Source organism: Odocoileus virginianus, chromosome 24 (genome assembly GCF_023699985.2).
Source record: "Odocoileus virginianus isolate 20LAN1187 ecotype Illinois chromosome 24, Ovbor_1.2, whole genome shotgun sequence".
NCBI lineage: Eukaryota > Metazoa > Chordata > Mammalia > Artiodactyla > Cervidae > Odocoileus > Odocoileus virginianus.
Window position 1 is genome coordinate 33,293,679 of NC_069697.1, and position 23,537 is coordinate 33,317,215.

The 23,537-nt window shown below is 38.1% G+C and overlaps 1 protein-coding gene across 3 annotated transcripts in view; it reads right to left on the reverse strand.

Annotated features, from left to right (window-relative positions):
- The window catches only part of TMEM117 (transmembrane protein 117), a 557,294-nt gene that overhangs the window by 94,322 nt on the left and 439,435 nt on the right, over window positions 1-23,537 (reverse strand). For all 3 annotated transcript variants that reach the window (XM_070454539.1, XM_070454538.1, XM_070454540.1), the window contains exon 6: window positions 19,138-19,297. In XM_070454539.1, the coding sequence (XP_070310640.1) occupies window positions 19,138-19,297 (160 nt within the window). The remainder of the gene's footprint in view (window positions 1-19,137; window positions 19,298-23,537) is intronic.

Sequence of the window (23,537 nt, forward strand, 5' to 3'; positions counted from 1 at the left end):
ACACATTGTATTAACAAGAGAATTCTAGCAGTCAAACAGAAAATGTTTCTGAGCTGCTAATCATACAAATGCAGACAGAATTAACACCTAGACCACACTGAAGATGATAAGTTTAGAGTCTTCTCCATGACAAGGCTTGCCTCTTAAAAGGCAAGTAATTATATTCTAATGAAATTATTATCTTTTTATATTTCATTATACTCTATCTCACACAGCTATATATTTTTCCAGTTAGAACATCTCATTTTATTAGAATTCCTTTTTCAAGTTCTCCCACTTTGCATTGTTAAAATCTACAATTTTTCCCTCTCTTCATTAAAATAAACCATAACTTTTCAATTATAATTTTATTGTAAATAAATATAGCATAATTTTATTATAAAATATAGTAAACATATATTTAAAGGTATGTTTGTTACTCAGTTTGAACCTTCGAGTGATTCTATGTTAAACACCAAGCAGACTGATGTCATTACTAACATTATGGGGTAAAGGGTTGAAAACAGATGATTGTTATTTTTTTAAATTAATAAATTATCATGGATTCTTTATGACTATATTTAGGATGAAGAGCTTTTAAAGTTTTAAGTATTAATTCATTTTGTGTAGTCTTCCCACTCATAATAACAGACATTTTTTCCTAATATGAAAGCAAGTTGTTTATCTATCACTCCATTCTCAAGAAAGCCCCTCTGCTAAGTCAAGGCTCAGTCATAATATTCTTACCTTTTTTCCTTCTTCCAGGAATTATAAAAAACAAAAAAGGTTTGTCATGCTCAGAATCTCTCTCTGATGACTTTTAAATCAGAATTTTTCTAACCTATTTCATAATACAGGGAGGAACAATCATAGCACCACATTTTCCCACTCTTTCAGCCTCTTTTCTAGCTGTCTGTAAGTGGTATATTAATGGTGGTCATGGAGGACACCAGTTTCAGCTAGAAGAGTTTACCTGAGCAAAAAATGGGCTCAGGGAAAAACAGAGTAAAGTTAGAACAAAGACTCTACTCTGGGTCTACAATGATTGTGCCCTGCGAAATATCAGATGATAAATATTTCTACAACCCACACCACATTTAATGTATAAGTTGTACAATGTCAACAGGACCTTAAAGAAGTCCTGTAAAAGCAAACATTTTGATTTTTGATCAACAGAAATACAATTCTCATGTAGAAAACTTATAAGAAGCTCATAAAAGTACACTGGCCCCAAAGCCTAAAAAGATAATAAAATTGCTTCCATTTGTAAATATTGTAACACTTTTCATTTAAAACATGATTAATGAGTTCCAGTGACTTGTCAGGTACTGATCTAGGTGCTGGTCTGAGTTTAACCAACATCTCTTGAATAATCTCTATATTTGACTTAACTGTGCCATGTAATGGGAGAAGGCAATGGCAACCCACTCCAGTATTCTCGCCTGGAAAATCCCATTGGCGGAGGAGCCTGGTAGGCTGCAGTCCACGGGATCGCTAAGAGTCGGACACGGCTGAGCAACTTTACTTTCACTTTCCACTTTCATGCATTGGAGAAGGAAATGGCAACCCACTCCAGTGTTCTTGCCTGGAGAATCCCCAGGACGGGGGAGCCTGGTGGGCTGCCGTCTATGGCATCGCACAGAGTTGGACATGACTGAAGCGACTTAGCAGCAGCAGCATGCCATGTAATTCTCAGAACTTGTGAAATAGTGAGATAGTTATATATATACAAATGAAAAAACACAATGCAATACGGGAGTGACTCTAATTGAAATTTATAAAAATTGCCATGGACATATAAGAAAAGAAGCACTTAGGTTTATCTGAGAGAGGCAGATGAGGCTTCACAGAGAAGACTGCATTTAAGCTGAGGCTTGAAAGATGGCTAAGGGCAGCCAAACATGCACACTGAGGACACACAAAGGCCTGCACCATGAACAAAGACATCATGGTTTTGGTAACCAATAGGTATTTAAGAATTAAAGGAACAACATATTAAAAAGCAGAGACATTACTTTGCCAACAAAGGTCTGTCTAGTCAAGGCTATGGTTTTTCCAGTGGTCATGTATAGATGTGAGAGTTGGACTATAAAGAAAGCTGAGCACCAAAGAATTAATGCTTTTGAACTGTGGTGTTGGAGAAGACTCTTGAGAGTCCCTTGGATTACAAGAAGATCCAACCAGTCCATCTTAAAGGAGATCAGTCCTGGGTGTTCATTGGAAGAACTGATATGGAAGCTGAAACTCCAATTATTTGGCCACCTAATGTGAAAAACTGACTCATTTGAAAAGACCCTGATGCTGGGAAAGATTGAGGGCAGGAGGAGAAGGGGACGACAGAGGATAAGATGGTTGGATGGCATTACCGACTCAATGGACATGGGTTTGGGTGGACTCGGAGTTGGTGATGGACAGGGAGGCCTTGCATGCTGTGGTTCATGGGGTCGCAAAGAGTTGGACACAACCGAGCGACTGATCTGAACTGAACTGACCTGAAGCTGTAAATGGTGGGGGATGGGAGGGAAGGGAAGGTGAAGGCCAGGAAGAAGCCAGCAGCATGGCATGGATTAGATGATAAAAAGCCCAGTAGTGTGTGAAAAATTTGAAGAATTCTGAGGATCAAATTTTTACGTGAAAAAGATTATTTTGGAGAAATGGAGTAAGCCAAAAAAAAGAGAAACAGTATTGTACTCATATAAGTGAAAGTTGATGGTAATCCAAACTGAAGCAGGAGCTTCCCTGGTGGTACTAATGGTAAAGAACCTGCCTACCAGTGTAGAAGACATAAGGGTCACGGGTTCGATCCCTGGGTTGGGAAGATCCCCTGGAGGAGGGCACAGCGACCCACTCTAGTATTCTTGCCTGGAGAATCTCTGTGGACTGAGGAGCCTGGCAGGATACAGTCCATAGGGTCGCAGAGAGTTGGACACGACTGAAGTGACTGAGCACATAAACTGAAGCAGAGGTTTATATAAGGGTGTACAGGAGAAACAAATTCAAGAGATGTTTAGCAAAAAGAAGGCTTAAGCTTGACTGTTGGCTGGAAGGTAGGTGAGAGAGAAACATCTTTTATATTTCCCAGTTTGGGTTTTTTTTTCACTGGAGTGACTAAGTTGATAGTAGTCTGAGGGATTCATGATTGGTTTGTTTTAAATATGATAACCCAGAGAAGTTCATGGAACATCTAGGAGTATATAGGTAGTGGGAAGTTAGATATCCAAATCTGACATTCAGCAGAGGCATCTAGATTTGAGAAAGATTAGAGAAAGACCAGCTTAAATGGAGGACTTCATGCCATGATGGGGAGGAAACTGTCTTTGAAAAATATCTGGGAAAAAAAGATAAAGAGGCTAGGGAAGAACCTCAGGGTATACTGATAAATCAAGGCCGTGAGAGGAAAGAAACATATAATTTGTCTTTGTGCTAATAGGTAGTCCCATGGAAATCAAACAGGAAAGAATTTCAACTATTCAATAATTAAGATAAATAGTAATTCAATAATTAAGATAAATAAATAAGATAAAGTGAATGTCCCCATCAGATCTTATTTCTGCACTTACTCATTACATGTAAGGACCCACTAATTTTCATATGTGTATAATCAGAATATACCTTGGCCTCCATGACCTTGTCCTTCCCCTGAATCTTGCCCAGAAGCCAATCTTGAACTGAAAATAGGAGGATGGGACTGGGGGAAAATAATGCCAAAAGGATTAGAGAATATTATATATATTTTGAAATTTCACTGAGAAGCTGGATATAACACTGCATACGATAGAACCAAACTTTCCAGAAAATCCTCTCTCTCTCCTAAGTTCTGTTACCTGTAGCAGCTGCCATCTCTATGTCTTCTCTCTTTCTTTCCCAACAACAACTCCTTCTAAGCTTCTGGCTCCTACCATCCTACTGCATATGCAGGAAGCCCCTCTATGTCCCTGAGTTTCCTAATTTTGCATCCATATTATCATCCTATTCATCAAAACAAAATATATTCCTTGGCACCTAGTCACTTTAGAAGGAATGAAAATAATTATAAACAACCAATTTTCATTGCTTTCCCCAGGCACAGTTTTATGTAGTAATTTGTTATAAAACTGAGAAATGTATACTTCTTTGGTTTCATGCTATTCTATTCTTCTCAACTTGCCAATTAATGTACTCAGCTATCAAACAAATATTAAAAAAATAAATGGTAAGTATCTCAGAAATACATTTTTTAGCAAAGGGATATTTAAGAAATATATTTTCATCAAAATTAGAGAAAAATGCAACACATACATATTTGATGTTAACTGTTCAGCTTTTCACAATATGCATCACAAGAATGATGTATTTTTATAGGGGAAATGCAAAATTCAGAATAATTCCCCAAACTTCAACAAACGTGATAAATTCTGAGTACCATCTGGCAATGTGAATTTTCTTGGGGTTCCTTTATGTAATTTTATGTATAGCCATCTGAATGGTAGTAACTACAGACATTCACTTATAACTAGGGCATTACCTTAGAGCAATCAGTTTCAGAGAAATCCATTTGAGCAAATAAAAACTCATATTCACAGGCCAAATCCTCTAGCTACAAGAAGACCTGAAAATCTGTATTTTTAAGTGGTTCCCAGGTGACTGGAGTCACAAGAATCATCTGTAATGCCTAGTGATCCCTCGGCCCCACTGTATACTTCTAAATGAGAAACTTCTGCCAATCTCCCTGTAGTCAGAGAATTCACACTTTTGTAAGTTTTGGTGATTCTTCCAAACAGGTAAGGGTTTCAATCATCCCCTTAGTGTACATCTCTATTGGCAGATTATGGAGGCAATGCACTGAGACTTCAGCCTCTTTATATGTCATCACATTACTATAGTTTTCTGTGTGTATGTGTGCTCAGTAGTTCAGTCCTGTCCAACTCTTTGCAACCCTATGGACTACAGTTTTTCAGGCTCCTCTGTCCATGGGATTTTCCTGGAAAGAATACTAGTGTGGCGAAGATAAATTCGAAATGGATTAAAGACCTAAACGCAAGACTACAAACTATACAATAGAGGAAAACACAGGCAGAACACTCTTATGATATAAATCCCAGCAAGATCCTCTATGATCCATCTCCCAGAGTAATGGAAATAAAAACAAAAATAAACAAGTGGGACCTAATTAAACTTAAAAGCTCTTGCACTGCAAAGGAAACTATAAATGAGGTGAAAAGACAACCCTCAAATTGGGAGAAAATAACAGCAAAAGCAACAACTGACAAAGTATTAATATCCAAAACATACAAGCAGCTCATACAAGTCAATACCAGAGAAATAAACAACCCAGTCAAAAAGTGGGCAAAAGTCCTAAACAGACATTTCTCCAAAGAAGACATACAGATGACTAACAAACACATGAGAAGATTTTCAACATTGCTTATTATTAGAGAAATGCAAATCAAAACTACATTGAGATATCACCTCATACTGGTCAGAATGGCCATCATCAAAAAGTCTACAAACAATAAATGCTGGAGAGAGTGTGGAGAAAAGGGAATGCTCTTGCACTGTTGGTGGGAATGTAAATTGATACATTCACTATGGAAGACAGTATGGGGATTCCCTAAAAAACTAGAAATAAAACCAACATGTGACCCTGCAATCCTACTACTAGGCATATATCCTGAGGAAACAAAAATTGAAAAAGACACATGTGCCTCGATGTTCACAGGAGCACTATTTACAACAGCTAGAACATGGAAACAACTTAGATGTCCATCGACAGATGAATGTTAAAAAAGCTGTGGGTGTGGTAACATATATACGATGAAATATTACTCAGCATAAAAAGAACATATTTGAGTCAGTTCTAATGCTGTGGACAAACCTAGAGCCTATTATACAGATTGGAATAAGTCAGAAAAAGAAAAACAAATACTGTATACTAACACATATATATGGAATCTAGAAAGATGGCACTGATGAAATTATTTGCAGGGCAGCAATGGAGACACAGACATAGAGAACAGACTTATTGACACTTTCTGCTTCCCTGCTTCCTTTTCTCTCTTCATCCTTGTTTTCTTTTTAGCCCAGTTTTGTTTACACTGCAAATTCTGCCCTTCTTCATAGCTTGTTTGTCATTTCCATTAAGAAACGTTCTTACTATGGGCTCCAGGTAATGGATCCAATCTCTAGGATAACTAGACTAGGCTGGACTTTGAGCCACTATCTACTTAATATTCCTCAAGGTTCTTCTTGCATGTTCAACTCCAAAGTGAACAGACATTTGACTCAGAAACTACAGCTGCAGGGGGAGGAAGGAATGGGTGGGATATATGTAGAGAGTAAGATGGAAACATATGTTACCATATGTAAAACAGATAAGCAATGGGAATTTGCTCTATGACTAGGCGAACTCAAACTAGGGATCTGTAACAACTGAGAGGGATGGAATAGGGAGGGAGAGAGGAGGGAGGTTCAAGAGGGAGAGAACATATATATACCTATGGCTGATTCATGTTAATATTTGGCAGAAACCAACACAATATGTAAAGCAATTAGAAAATCAATCAATCAACAAATAAATATTAAAAAATAAAGAATACTAGTGTGGGTTGTCATTTCCTCCTCCGGGGATCTTCCCAACCCAGGGATCAAACCTACGTCTCCTGACTCTCCTGCATTGCAGGCACAATCTTTACCCTTGAGCCACGTAGCTAAGATCAAAAGAAGCCTAAATGATTAACTGTACTTCACAGCATAACTCTGAAACACTTCTTAACCAAATTAGTTTCCTCTAATCAGATTTCATAATTTCAATATGTAAAAATATCACACTTCCAGTGCCTTTTTAAGACTATCATAAAAATAACATGGGTCAGGAAAACACTGTCATGCTGTAGATGAGAAAAAAATGAAGTGACTTAACCAAGATCACACTTTAGAGTGCTGCCTCTAGCCTATTGCAGGAGTGTTCCCTTCATTCACGAAGCTTCCTGCTATATGCCAAGGGCTTTGCTTTGGACTTACTTGAGTATATTTGTGTATACTAATTAATTTGATATGCACAATACTACAAGATCTGAAAAACCTATGGGCTTTGGAATCATAACAGTTGTGTTTTTTTAAATTCTAATTCTGCTGAAGTCAGACTCTGTGTACCTTGGGCAGTTCCCACTTTTCTCATTTGTTAAATTATAGACAATAACACTACCAATCCTGTAGGAGGGGTTGAGAAGATTAAATAAGATATTGTGTGCCTAAGCATCCAGGTCTTTGCCCAGAATATAGTAAGTGCTCAGTGAATGCTAGCCTTTTACATTAGTTTCTACCCAGTATTCCTCAAGGCTCATCTTGCATGTCCAACTCCAGAGTTAATGGACCTTTGACTCAGAAACTACCTATCACATGGTCTCAACTACACTTTGCTCTCTCAAGACTCCTCCTTTGAAAATGGCTTGCACTAGGGGAATGATGTGGACAGGAGATATACAAACACAGAGGAGCAGAGAAGAGCCTTTCAAGTGTTAGATCCCACCTGTGGGTCAACTGGTGGGGTCATATCCTCTTCATCACCTCCTCCAACAAACCTATAAAACTCTGACCTGTAGTATAATACTTCCAGTTTGAAACTTACCCAAGTGAAGCTGAGGGCCTGATGAAATGACTTACTATGTTAGTCTTCAACATTACAATTTGTTTTATCATGTATAATTGATACAATGACAAGTGACAACATAATACATGAGGTCCAGGAAGAACCATGACACATACACACAAAGATAGGGTAGGGTCAACTCTTTAGGAGTGATGATCAAGCACTGATCATTCCACAGCACCTGGAAACAATGAATCCACTGGAAAAATACTAATTTAAGGGAGTTCTGTTTTGCTGCCTCAGTGTGGCTTTGAAAAAATTACTGCTCAAGTGCAATAGCATAGAATTTATATCTTCCTAGTTTTTAAAAAATCATATTCTAGCTCTTTTTAAAAAAACAAAATACCTTGGGGTCTGAAGCATTTAAAGGGGGCTACAACTTGAATGTCTCTATTTTCCACTTGCTTAAACAAATCTTATAATTCCTTCAAGTTACATTCTCCCCCACATTATCCAAAAAGACTTGTGTGATCTTTCCTGCTCACAATAATCCCTCATAGACCTTCCTGCTTGTTTCAAAACTGTGATCTATTTCATATGCTAACCAGACTATTAATTTAGTTTTCAAGTGAGTGTGTTTGTCATATACCTGTAATTGAATTCTAAATTTTATTTTGACTGATAACCCCAATGCTTCCAGTTTACCTATCACCTTCTGCCAAAATCTGTTCTCTGGCACCTCCTGCCTGCTTGGTTGGCCTCTGTCATGCTGCATGGACATGACTTCTGGTAAGTCTGTCTGCTATTTGGAGACCAGTTTCTGGGACTACTAGTTAACATATTGAGGTTCCCTTCTGAGATTATCCTCTAACTTTTCTTTTTAAACAAAATACCTCGGGGTCTGAAGCATTTAAATGGGGCTACAACTTGAATGTCTCTATTATCCACTTGGACCAACAATGGTGTCAGAAGCACAAAATGGGGACAATAAGGCTGCTATTCGATCTCCTAGACACATATCATGAAGAAAACCAGCACTTATAGTTAATCTAGGTATTATTTAAAGGATAAATCCTTATTTCATGTCATCATGTTGACCTATCATAGAAATTACTTTTACTGTGTTTTCAAATGGGAGTGTAGAAATTGCATAAGGAAAATAAAGATATAAAACAAATGTGAAGAGGAGTTTTAAATACTTTGAAGAAAGTTATATAAAGTATTCCCAAAGCTGAAGAAGATGCTAAAACTGGAGGACAGGCATTTAAACAATCCTTTCTTAGTAAGCTGTAAACAAAACAGTTGAAATAACTCATCCTAAAAATATATGCCAACTTGTCAAAACACTATGGCTATTTAATTAAAATAGCTTCATGCTTGTTGCTCTGCCCCATGTTCTTTTTTTTTTTCCCCTTCGTGATTTTTTTATTTTTATTTTTTTCATTTATTTTTATTAGTTGGAGGCTAATTACTTTACAACATTGCAGTGGTTTTTGTCATACATTGAAATGAATTAGCCATGGATTTACATGTATTCCCCATCCCGGTTCCCCCTCCCACCTCCCTCTCTACTCAATCCCTCTGGGTCTTCCCAGTACACCAGGCCCGAGCACTTGTCTCATGCATCCAACCTGGGCTGGTGATCTGTTTCACCCTAGATAATATACATGTTTCGATGCTGTTCTCTTGAAACATCCCACCCTCGACTTCTCCCACAGAGTCCACAAGTCTGTTCTAACTGCCCCATGTTCTAAAGGAACGGATTCCACTCTCAAAACAAGTGCCCTACTAAAGTCAGGTGAACGGAGTTTTTAAATAAAGTCTATCAAGAGATACAGTGTCTATTTTTTTAAATAGTCAATTACTCATGGGACAGAAAAGAAATACAATTTAGATTTGTAAATGTAATTCAGTGAAATGATTGTTGTATGTAATCTTCATAATTATTTTTTCAGTGCATTAAATAATTACTTTCCAGGAAATATTACTTCTTTTTAAGTGCTTTCCAATTAGACCAAAGAGTCCTTTTTAATATTTTACTGAGCATTTTATTCAGATTTTTATTTGGATATTTAATTACTGTAGGATCATACTTCAGTGGAAATGACCTAATCTGATAGTATTGATGGTTCATTCTCCTGCTGTTCGTAAACATGTTACTTCTTGAAAAATCTCATATTCTTCGACTTTCTGGAAATAATGTTATGTTCATCCCTTTATTTACTCTTTCATTCAGCAAAATATTTATGGTAAAGCTGCAACGTACTGAACACGAATTAGCTGCGAAAATGATAAAATACATTTCCTCTCCTTGAGCTCACATGTTATAGGAGGAAAGTAGGTATGTAAGTATGAAAGTAATAGGCAGGTGCATAAATAAATTATAAGAAAGAGAAGCATTGAAAAGATGCATCAGCAGTGTTTTCACACATATTCACCAAAATATAATCCTTGAATCTTTCTTTTTTCCCTCTAAAAGTCTCTCTTTTAAAAGATTTCTCCCATCACCCTGAAATACATAAAGCTATTACATATACAATGAATATTTAATCCATATTATCTATCTATATGCATATTTAATATACATACATATCTATATCTATATCTATATCTATATCTAAGAATCACACAAGGTGAAGAGAGAAGATTTCTAGAGGACACACTGTTAAAGAGAAGAAAAGTTCAAGGAAACACATATGTGTTCAAAATCTCCCCATATTTAACTGTAAATTCCAGCAATTTAACTCATGACTTCCTCCATCTCCTGGGGACTTTATTCAAAAGATGCTATCTTGATGCTAGGCTATACCAATCCAGCTGTGAAGCTCAACAGTTTTTTAATCTTCCCACACCAATCGATCAGAGTTCAGTTATGCAAAGCACTTATGATAAACTAAGAATAAATGAAAATTTAACAACAGATATATCACCTCACACACTAGCAAAGTAATGACTAAAAATTCTCCAAGCCAGGCTTCAACAATACGTGAACTGTGAAATTCCAGATGTTCAAGGTGGTTTTAGAAAAGGCAGAGGAACCAGAGATCAAATTGTCAACGTCTGTTGGATCATCAAAAAAGCAAGAGAGTTGCAGAGAAACATCTATTTCTGCTTTATCAACTATGCCTAAGACTTTGACTGTGTGGATCACCACAAACTGTGGAAAATTCTGAAACAGATGGGAATAGCAGACCACCTGACCTGCCTCTTGAGAAACCTGTATGCAGGTCAGGAAGCAACAGTTAGAACTGGACATGGAACAACAGACTGGTTCCAAACAGGAAAAGGAGTAAGTCAAGACTGTATATTGTCACCCTACTCATGTAACTTATATGCAGAGTACATGAGAAATGCTGGGCTGGATGAAGCACAAGTTGGAATCAAGATTGTTGGGAGAAATATCAATAACCTCAGATATGCAGATGATACCACCCTTATTGCAGAAAGCAAAGAAGAATTAAAGAACCTCTTGATGGAAGTGAAAGAGGAGAGTGAAAAACTTGGCTTAAAACTCAACACTCAGAAAACTAAGATCATGGCATCTGGTCCTATCATTTCATGGCAAATATATGGGGAAACAGTGGAAACAGTGGCAAACTTTATATTTTGGGGCTCCAAAATCACTGCAGATGGTGACTGCAGCCATGAAATTAAAAGGCACTTGCTCTTTGGAAGAAAAGTTATGACCAACTGGGACAGCATATTAAAAAGCAGAGATGTTACTCTGCCATCAAAAGTCCATCTAGTCAGAGCCATGGTTTTTCCAGTAATCATGTATGGATGTGAGAGTTGGACTATAAAGAAAGCTGAGCACTGGAGAATTGATGCTTTTGAACTGTGATGTTGGAGAAGACTCTTGAGAGTCCTTTGGACAGCAAGGAGATCCAACCAGTCCATCCTAAAGGAAATCAGTCCTGAATATTCATTGGAAGGACTGATGCTGAAGTTGAAACTCCAATACTTTGGCCACCTGACACGAAGAACTGACTCATCTGAAAAGACCCTGATGCTGGGAAAGATTGAAGGCAGGAGGAGAAGGGGTCGACAGAGGATGAGATGGTTGGATGCCATCACTGACTTGATGGACATGAGTTTGAGCAAACTCTGGGAGTTGGTGATGGACAGGGAAGCCTGGTGTGCTTCAGTCCAAGGGGTTGCCAAGAATTGGACACGACTGAGTGACTGAACTGAACTGACAGCATCATTGGCCTCTGTGGTCATCACCACTGCCTAATCCTGCCCACCTCCACACACTCACACACACTGGAAAATTTTGCTGGCTCCTCCTGCTCACTCCTATCTATCTTTCTAGCCTCTCACTTCTCCTTCTCCTTCTCTTCCTTTCTCTCCCTTCTTTCACTCACTCTCTCTTCTTGTCTAGTAAAAACCTGACAATGTTCTCTAGCTTATGAAGAGGAATTTCCTTCTCCTAAAGCCTCCATATCAGCAACTAGATCTTGGGAGGGTGGGTTAATTGAATTTAAAAGTATCAAGGCAGGAATTTTTACTTTCAACTTGAATAATTCATCTAAATACAGTCTTTTTCTTTTTTTTTTTCATTTATTTTTATTAGTTGGAGGCTAATTACTTTACATCATTGCAGTGGTTTTTGTCATACATTGAAATGAATTAGCCATGGATTTACATGTATTCCCCATCCCGGTCCCCCCTCCCACCTCCCTCTCTACTCGATCCCTCTGGGTCTTCCCAGTGCACCAGGCCCGAGCACTTGTCTCACGCACCCAACCTGGGCTGGTGATCTGTTTCACCCTAGATAATATACATGTTTCGATGCTGTTCTCTTGAAGCATCCCACCCTCACCTTCTCCCAGAGTCCACAAGTCTGTTCTATACATCTGAGTCTCTTTTTCTGTTTTGCATATAGGGTTATCGTTACCATCTTTCTAAATTCCATATATATGTGTTAGTATACTGTAATGGTCTTTATCTTTCTGGCTTACTTCGCTCTGTATAATGGGCTCCAGTTTCATCCATCTCATTAGAACTGATTCAAATGAATTCTTTTTAATGGCTGAGTAATATTCCGTGGTGTATATGTACCACAGCTTCCTCAGCCATTCGTCTGCTGATGGGCATCTAGGTTGCTTCCATGTCCTGGCTATTATAAATAGTGCTGCGATGAACATTGGGGTGCATGTGTCTCTTTCAGATCTGGTTTCCTTGGTGTGTATGCCCAGAAGTGGGATTGCTGGGTCATATGGCAGTTCTATTTCCAGCTTTTTAAGAAATCTCCACACTGTTTTCCATAGTGGCTGTACTAATTTGCATTCCCACCAACAGTGTAAGAGGGTTCCCTTTTCTCCACATCCTCTCCAGCATTTATTGCTTGTAGACTTTTGGATAGCAGCCATCCTGACTGGCATGTAATGGTTCCTCATCATGGTTTTGATTTGCATTTCTCTGATAATGAGTGATGTTGAGCATCTTTTCATGTGTTTGTTAGCTATCTGTATGTCTTCCTTGGAGAAATGTCTGTTTAGTTCTTTGGCCCATTTTTTGATTGGGTCATTTATTTTTCTGGAGTTGAGCTGGAGGAGTTGCTTGTATATTTTTGAGATTAATCCTTTGTCTGTTGCTTCGTTTGCTATTATTTTCTCCCAATCTGAGGGCTGTCTTTTCACCTTGCTTATAGTTTCTTTTGTTGTGCAAAAGCTTTTAAGTTTCATTAGGTCCCATTTGTTTATTTTTGCTTTTATTTCTGAAATTCTGGGATGTGGGTCATAGAGGATCCTGCTGTGATTTATGTTGGAGAGTGTTTTGCCTATGTTCTCCTCTAGGAGTTTGATAGTTTCTGGTCTTACATTTAGATCTTTAATCCATTTTGAGTTTATTTTTGTGTATGGTGTTAGAAAGTGTTCTAGTTTCATTCTTTTACAGGTGGTTGACCAGTTTTCCCAGCACCACTTGTTAAAGAGGTTGTCTTTTTTCCATTGTATATCCTTGCCTCCTTTGTCGAAGATAAGGTGACCATAGGTTCGTGGATTTATCTCTGGGCTTTCTATTCTGTTCCATTGATCTATATTTCTGTCTTTGTGCCCCTACCATACTGTCTTGATGACTGTGGCTTTTTAGTATAGTCTGAAGTCAGGCAGATTGATTCCTCCAGTTCCATTCTTTCTCAGGATTACTTTGGCTATTCGAGGTTTTTTGTATTTCCATACAAATTGTGAAATTATTTGTTCTAGTTCTGTGAAAAATACCGTTGGTAGTTTGATAGGGATTGCATTGAATCTATAGATTGCTTTGGGTAGTATAGCCATTTTGACAATATTGATTCTTCCAATCCATGAACATGGTATATTTCTCCATCTGTTTGTGTCCTCTTTGATTTCTTTCATCAGTGTTTTATAGTTTTCTAAATACAGTCTTTTTCAAATATCTCTATTTTTCTACTCAAATCTATTCCATTAAATTGTGAATTCCTCTCTGCAGCTACAGACTCCTGTGCACTGTGTTACTGATCTTTCATCTCCTTTCCCCCATCCTCTGTCTCCTGCACCTGGTAAGATGAACACTAGAAATGAGTTTTTAAATGTTTTCTTATCTTTGTTTGTTTGTTTTCTTATCTTAAGGGAACAAAACTGAGTTCTCGCATTGATGACTACGATACTACTCCTAGTTGGAAAATTTTTCTTGTTCCTTGTTCTGACTTCTAAAATTCAAGATGCCTGCCTTAATTTAATCTCTTCTCTGAAGCTTCTACCTACTGTTCTGTCTACACGGCTATCTCTCTTTTGTTTATTTTTCTTTTTTGGTGAACACCTAAGACACATTCTTTGCTTACTGTGTGTGTGTGTGCTAAGTTATTTCAGTTGTGTCTGACTCTTTGAAACTCTATGGACCATAGCCCAGCATGCTCCTCTGTCCATGGGATCTCCAGGCAAGAACACTGGAGTGGGTTGCCATGCCCTCCTCCAGGGGATCTTCTCCACACAGGGATCAAACCAACATCTCTTATATCTCTTGCATTGGCAAATGGGTTCGTTACCACTAGCACCACCTGGGAAGCCCTTGCTTACCGGACAACATATATTTTTAATTCTTATATGTCTTAGGTGTATCTTTTCTTCAATCTAGCAGAAAAGATGAGTAGGTGGGATATACGTGCTTAGTCATTCAGTTGTGTCCAATTCTTTGTGACACCATGGACTGTAGCCTGTCAGGCTCCTTTGTCCATGGGGATTTTCCAGGCAAGAATACTGGAATGGGTTGTCATCCCCTCTACCAGGGGATCTTCCCAACCCAGGGATTGAACCCAGGTCTTCTGCATTGCAAGTGGATTTTTTTTTTTTTTTTGCCACCTGAGCTATCAGGGAATCCCAAGTGGAATATAACTGCAGATTAAATACTTAAGGAAGGAATTCAAGGAGCATGTAAAGGTTAAATGACATAAGCAAATTTGAGACAAGATTTGCTCAGAGGGAGGGTTCTTTACAATTTACTTCTTGTGTTCTACAGTAACGTGTGATTCATATGAGTCATGTTATAGTTTATTGGCATCTGTTTATGCCTTAGTTCTAGTGAATTTACTAAAACTCAGAAAAATGTGATACAACAAATAGTACTCACAAAAATGTATTTAAAAGTCATAAAAATAAATAATTGTACTTTCTCTGAAAATATTCAGAATGGGCCTACTAATTCGTTAAAATAAAATCTTTATAGCCATACTATAAGATTCTAATGGTTTCTTTTTTTTAACCAAACATTAAAATATCTTTCAATCGTTTAAGTTGAATTTTGCTACCATTATAAGAGCCTAGAATCGATTACTTTTAAATCACTTAAATAATTCTAATGAGGCAAAACCTTTTAGTAAAACTACTTCTCCATTTCCAGCAATTTTACTACTTTTCTATTTCTCTTTTGTTAGAAATATGTGGATATGAAGTGGATTAGATCAGAGCTTAGTTGGTTATGGACTTGTTAGGATGGTTTGTGTTAGATATTTTTAAAAGCCTGAATATATATGCCTTCCGAGGCTCTGATTCCTTAAATCCACTCTCTCACCACATGTACTAGTTCCTTGAACTTCAACATGATGCTCCCAGAGGGGGACCAAGTTTGCATGAAACTCGGTGCCAAAATGCCACTACTTTATCTTCATCAAACAGTTATTACTCTGAGTCTATTGCTGCACATGTAAGGCTCTGTGCTAGAGAGACTCCAGGGATAGATAGTTATAAGCAACGGCTTATGCTCTACCAAGCAAGAAAAGGTGAAATGCTGATTTGTAGGTTGAGTAAAATGTGCTTCAGGAGTTGCAAGGAGGAAGTCATCCCATGGCTTTAACGAGGGGGCATTGGAATGGTATTCAATGGTCAAGTCTAAACAGGCAGAGCAGGACAGAGAGATGTGATCCGGGAAAGAAACAGAGGATCACAGACATCCTGGAATAAAGCTGCTGGGGTCAAGCAACAGTCCTTGGGGCTGGAGCAGAGCCAGATCATAGAAGATGTGAGAGAATACATAGATAAGGTCAGACTGCACAGGGCACTAAGAGAGCACCTGGAGTCTGGACTTCATTCTTTGCCAACGGGAGTCACTGTCAATATTCTTGGTTGAAAAGTGACATACACAGAATGATGTTTCAGACTGGAAGCTTAGGAGGGTGAGTTGCATAGGGCATATGGGCCAAAGAGACATGGAGGCAGAAGGTTCAACTGGAGATTAGTTTACAATAGTACAGAGCAGTCAGGACTGAACTGGTGGCAGAGGATGAGAAGGAAAGATAAGGCTACAAGAGGCACGCGTGCTCAGCCGCTTCAGTCATGTTCAACTCTCTGCGACTCCATGGACTGTAGCCTGCCAGGCTCCTCTGCCCATGGGATTCTCCAGGCAAGGACACTGGAGTGGGTTGCCACGTCCTTCTCCAGGGGATCTTCCTGACCCAGGGATCGAACCCTCAGCTCCTGCGTCTCTTGCACTGCAGGCAGATTCTTTACCCACTGAGCCACCTGGGAAGCCAAGACATAGCAAGTGATGAATCAGTACGCCTGGCTGGCTTACTAAGGGTTGAGGCAGAGAGCAAAGAAGTTAATCAGATCTCCTCTGCGGGGGCCTCATCTTCGACTCCTCCTTGTATTAGATATTTATTAATCTGGCTTTTGAGGCCCAACTTCTCCCCCATTCTCTTTAGGACTGCTTCACTCCCAACAGGACACAGATGGATGCAGGACAATCCAGTCCCTGCTACTCCTTCCCTGGAATTCAGAGTTAGACCCAACAGCCAGAGAGTGGTCTCTCTCTCAGGTGCTGACTGTGGCCATCTTCTTCCATGTGAACTGGGAAGCTGAAAAAGCTGCTTTACAGCAAAAGAGAATAAGAAAGTAGAAGTGAAGAAAAAAAGATGAGAGCTGGAGAATAAGAGCTTGGTCTGGGCTTCCTGTTACACTTTAGTCTCTGCTTTTATGTGCCACTAAAATGCTGCTGCATACCTCCTCTTTAATTCTGCAGGACAGCCTCATCATGCAGCCATACATTTCCCCCTTTCCCCTTTGATGAAGTTGGCTTGGCAGGGTTATTGTTACTTGTAGCTCAAACAGTCCAAACTGATAAATTCCTCCACAGAAATTCTCCATCTTCAGTCAAGGTGTTCTGGCCACTCTGAACACTTCAGATTTACTGACTCCACACTTTCATGCCATTTCCTGCATCTAGAATGCCTTTCCCTTTCAAATCCTGCTGACTCTGCATGCATAAATCCTGATTATCTTTCCTTCCATCTCTCTCTTATTAAATACTCTTTGAGGGACCCATAACATCTGCAAATTGTAACATTACATTTTCCCACTTCAATCCCTGATTTTAGTGAACCTATTAGAAGAATAATTAAAACTACAAAAGAGGGTGAAAGGTGGTGGATGGTAGTAGAAAATCAAGACATTTATGCTCATAACATATACAAATGAAAAGATAATGGTCTACTTGGCTATGGATACTTCTGACACTAAGATGGGTTCAAGAGGTACCAGTAGGCCACTTGGGCAAAGTAGATATTTCACAAATGATAGTATACTCATTAAGAGGAGTATTAGATGAAAGAAAATAAAAATAGTCTTTAAACAACTAATGCATAACACACTATTGTGTAAGTGCTATAAACTCAAAATTATAAATATCCAGAGGAGGTCCAAGAGCAAGTGAGAGACAGGGAACCTTGCCAGGGCTTCCCTAGGGCTTTTTTCACTATGCTAAACTATCACACAGGAAATAAAAAATATGTATGTTAATTTTTAGATGAGAAAATAATTCAATTTAATTTAATTTTTAAAAACAATAATGTATTTTAAGTTTTCATCCATTAAAATAATACTATTTCCTGGTGACCCAGACAGTAAATAATACTCCTGCAATGCAAGAGACCTAGGTTCTATCCTTGGGTTGGGAAGATCCCCTGGAGGAGGGCATGGCAACCCACTCCAGTATTCTTGCCCAGAATATCACCACGGATGTAGGAGGCTGGTGGGGTACAGACGATGAGGCTGCAAAGAGTCGGGTACAGACCGTGGGGTTGTAAAGAGTCGGAGTGACTAAGCACAGCACAAAATTTTAATATATCCTAAGAACCATCTTGAGTCTCATGTCTGGGCTATGTTATATACCAAAACAAAGAAACAAAAACCTAACCCCCCTCAAAAACAACAACAATAACCACAAAGCAAAACAGATTGTTATTCTCTTTCAAAACACTAAAGAATATCTTTTATAAAGGCATCTCTTTGCCTCTAGAAATGAGAAAAACCAGTCTAGTATCCTGTGAAATCTTACATAAATTCTGAACATAATGAAGTTTATTTCCCCTTCAGCAATGGAGCCTTTGTTCTGGTGACTTACGATGCCTCTGGAGAGGAAAACACAAAAATGCCTTATGAAAGCAGTAAGAAAATGTCTAGCAAGTGGATGGACATTTAATGAACAAGACAAAGTGCCAAGTAATAGTTAATGTCTCTTTCTGCTTGACTCAAAGGAACATCTCTAAGACCCCAAAGCACTCACACCAGAAGATTACATGAGTAGCAGTGGTTAGCACAAAACCACTGTACAAACAATCTGTTGCTAAGCAGGGCAGAAATATTGTTTACACAAAAATGGAATGCTCTCCAGTGAATACTGAAAGACAGTGATAATTTCCATAACCAGAAAAAGCATTTTTATATTATTCCATTTCAACTGCTCTAAAATCCTGAGTTGCTTTGGCAGTTGCTTATCCTGGCTTCGTTGGTTTTATTTCATCCTCATCTCTGCAGCTTTCCATTTACTAAATGACAGTGATGTTTTTTTTTTTTCCCCTGAAGCTTTGGCAAAAAAACAAAACCATTCTGTGTGGTTTCCAGGGCCACCTTGCAATGGTCATACAATGACTTTTTGGTGCCCCTCTCATAAAAGCTCATTTGGCTTATACTGCCAGTAAAAGTGCTGAAAATATGATCAGAGAAGGCTCCATTAATAGCAACTGTAAACTATGCATTTCTCTAGCTTTATGGAGCCTTTCACTGAATAATGTTTATAATACAGAGAACAATGCTTGGGGTGGCTTCAGGAGAGGAAGAAAATACAAAGACACTCACCTGCATTACAATAAGGAGGTCAAAGACCAAGATGAAAGAAGCCAGAAAGGCTCTGGAAACTTCATCACTGGGCAAAAATCCCCGATTCAGCTTGTCCCAGCTGATCCAGTCAGTTGTAATGACAAGTACAACCACAGACGTCAGAGTAAAAAGAACAGTCCTGAAAGGAACAAGACAGTAAAGAACATTAGAGTAATAATATAAACAGTGGGGAGTGCACATGATCTGCTGTATTAAACATCTACCCTTTGCCAAGTACTTATCCTAAGGCATAGTCCCCAAAAGGAAGATGAAAAAAGAAGCAACTTGAGCTTTCTTTGAAAAGCAATTACAAAAAGGTATGATAGTATCTCTTTCAAGATTTTTCCTAAAGAAAAATAAGGCACTGATTATAATACAAATAATTACAACAAAATATTATAAATAACCTTACTTGCTGAGCGGAGCTGAGCTGAAGTCGCTCAGTCGTGTCCGACTCTTTGCGATCCCATGGACTGTAGCCCCCCCCAGGCTCCTCAGTCCATGGGATTTTCCGGGCATGAATACTGGAGTGGGTTGCCATTTCCTTCTCCAGGGGATCTTCCCGACCCAGGGATCGAACCCGGGTCTCCTGCATTGTAGGCAGACTCTTTACCATCTGAGCTACCAGGTAAGCCCAACTTAGTGAGCTATATATTCCAAAGAGAGCATTGGTTGTTAACTCTCATTATATATACATTGTTTTACTGAAGGTAGCAGACATACATAAAGCAGATGGGTAAGAAAGTCCTTGAATTCCATGATCATCCTACAAAAGAGAGGATATAGATAGATGGGTCTCCTTCATCATCCCCAAAGCCTGACCAGCTCTGTAGAGGAACCACTTCTACATGCTGAATGAATAGCCTCTTCTCATGGGACTCCTATCTAGATCACTTGGGGCCTAGTGACCTATCCAGGTCACACAACGTCTGATTCCCCCATCCCTAGCTATAAGATACTGTGTGTGTTAGTTGCTCGGTTATATCCGACTTTGTGAATGCATGGACTGTAGCCCACCATGTTCTTCTGTTCATGGAATTCTCCAAGCAAGAATACTGGAGTGGGTAGCCATTCCCTTCTCCAGGGGATCTTCCCAACCCAGGGATCGAACCCAGGCCTCCCACATTGCAGGTAGATTCTTTACCATCTGAGCTACTAGGGAAGCCCATAAGATATTAGGGGCCTGAGATTTGTCTTTTACATATTTTTGTAGCCTCCATAAAATCGTATGTAATTATATGCAGGTGGAGTTCAAAGAACATTTGTTGAAACTGTAACAATTATCAAATAAAGTTTTAAAGAAAATACTTAAATTGGTATTTAATATTGATATTCAAAGTGAATCTGCAATGTGGGCAGTGAAAATGCAATCTGCCAGAGAATTGTCCATAATGTAATAGAGCCTCTGCTTTCAGAGTGATCTTTGTTCAAAGATATTATTTTGAATTATAAGAAGAAAGATGAAAAAGAAAAAATATTCTGAAAATAATTTTAATGTAAAGGAATAAATAAAATAGAGAAAAGAAATGGAATAATATGAACCATCCTAGAATTCTCTTAACAATTGAACAAAATACAAATTTCTAAACTAAAATTTGGAGTTTCCTTTTTACAACTATCTATTTGGAACAGGTTATATTTTTATAAAATGAATATAATGAACTCGTCTTTAGATTTTTACCCTATGAATAGAAAAGATACATTTTTTTTAATTTTAGAAAATAAAAATTTCTTAAAATTTATTAAAATTGCAGATTCTAAAGAACTTCACTTGTTATCTCCAAAGTATAAATTAAAAATTATCTATGCTACTATTTAGAACATCTTTGAGTGTTTCCTGAAATCTAAATGGTTAAATGAGCATGAGAGAAATCCTAAATAATTATTAAACTACAATAGAAAGAAACTGCAAATATTATATAGTCAAACATAAGAACAATGGAATTTTAAACAAATTTTAAGTCAATTTGTTTTTGTCTTCTTGAGTTTGAGAAACTTTAAGCAAATTTGAGTTAAAATACAATTTCTTTTGTCAATAGGAATATAACAACTTTCATGAAGAATAGATATTGACTATTTTTTGAAGTTCTTTTTTGGTAATAAAGGTATTTCCTCATCACTCCTGGCTTTTCATATGTGTGCTTCACAAGGATGCTATGAATATATACACTTGTTAGTATACACTGTATGACCATTCTTCAGTCACTCAGTCTTGTCCAGCTCTGTGATCCCATAGACTGTAGCAGACAGGCTTCCCTGTCTGATACAGGTTGGTAAATGGTTGGGATCCCAATTCTCTCCAGCTCTTCCTTTTCTGCCTATTTCACAAGGCTCCCCTACCTTCCTGTTATCCAGGACGAGAGGGTGAAGTCTTGGTGAAACAGGGTTACTGCAGCTCTAAGGCCAGCATCCATCCTATTGGTCTGAGCCTATGATTGATAGGTTAGTATTTTTTTTCCATTTATTTTTATTAGTTGGAGGCTAATTGCTTTACAATATTGTAGTGGTTTTTGCCATACACTGACATGAATCAGCCATGGATTTACATGTGTTCCCCATCCTGAATCCCCCTCCCACCTGCCTCCCCATCCCATCCCTCTGGGTCATCCCAGTGCACCAGCCTGGAGCACTTGTCTCATGTTAGTATTTTTAATGTCATTGCTGCACTTTCCCCAAGAGACATCTGAAATCTTATTTTTGTGAAGACAGTTGATTACATAGGAATTCATATTTACTGTTACTTCATTGGTCTAAGTATGTAAACTGATACTGTAAATTAAATATTAATGCAGAGGCATATTTTTATGTGACAAAATCTGAGATTTTGAAATAAGTGTTTGATGAGTAATCACTAGTCTCACCTATTACAAAATTCACAAAGGAGTTATTTTGTTTTTAAAATTTATTTTATTGAAGAATTGTTAATTTACAATGTTGTGTCAATTTCAGTTGTACAGTCAAGTGATGTAGTCACACACACACATACATATATTCTTTTTCATATTTTCCATTATGGTTTATCACAGGGTACTGAATACAGTTCCCTGTGCTATACAATAGGACCTTGTTGTCTATCCACTCTATATAAAATTGTTGCATGGCTAATTCTGAACTCCCCGTTCATCCCTCCCCTATACCCCTTATCCTTGTCAACCACAGTCCGTTCAAAGGAGTCATTCTTACTCATGCTAACAATATCACTGTGAATAAAGTCATTAAAATTAATCGTTAAAACTCTTTGGTAATTAGAATTTATCATAATGTCTGTTGTAGAGCTTCAGAGTTCTACAGAACTTCCTGAGAGCAGAATGTCTCAGAGCTTCCTGAGACCAAATCTATACCAATTCATGTCTTAGATGTTTAGTTTATTTGATATATTTTATTTACCCAATAAATAATAATACTCTTTCTAAGAGCTTTTCATAGATGCTTTCCTGGTTTTATTAATTACTTCTGTTTTGACAAAGAGTATTGCTACAGATCTCAAGAGAAAGTTACTGATAATATTTTATTACTCCAAAGAGAAATTAAAGGAAGTATTCTGCCTGATATTTAATATTTAATACTACAAAAAGAATAAAAATGGCAGTCATTAAATATGAATGCATACAGCTCAGAGAAGGAGCTCTAAAAATAAAGTCAAGAGGATGGAATAAAGAAAAGGAAAAGGGGATCAAAATACACTAATTGGTTATTCCACCTCCAAAATTACATTCAATGCCTTATCTAGATATGGATAAGATATAGACAGTTTGTGGAAGCAAAACTATCACTTGTGGTTTGTTTTTCTGAGCCACCTCATAAAATTGATAGATTTTACCATGCTATGATAATTCAGTTAAAGCACCAGTTTCAAAGAGCCATGACTCTATTAGGTTATACAAAAATAGTCACTTTTATGTGAAACTTCTATGAAGGAAACAGTAACAATAACAAATTACTATTACAGTCATGGGCTTCCCAGGTGACTCAGTGGTGAAGAATCTGCCTGCAGTGCTGGAGACGTGGGTTCGATCCCTGGGTTGGAAAGATCCTCAGGAGGAGATAATGGTAACCCACTCCAGTATTCTTGCCTGGGAAATCCGATAGACAGAGGAGCCCGGTGTGTTACAGTCCATGGGGTTGCAAAAGAGTTGGACACAACTTAGTGACTAAACAACAACAAAGATTACAGTCATGCCGCCTGCAATGTGTCAGGGGCTGGTATATGAGCTTTACACAGATTAACTAGTATAATTCTTCGGTGTGTGTGTGTATAATGCTTACTACAATCCAATATTGGCTAACTCCAAATTGCAAGTGCAGAAACTGAGTCAGAGAAAGCTCAGTTAACTGAACATGTGCTGTGGATTTTATCAACTATATAAGATAAAAGATAT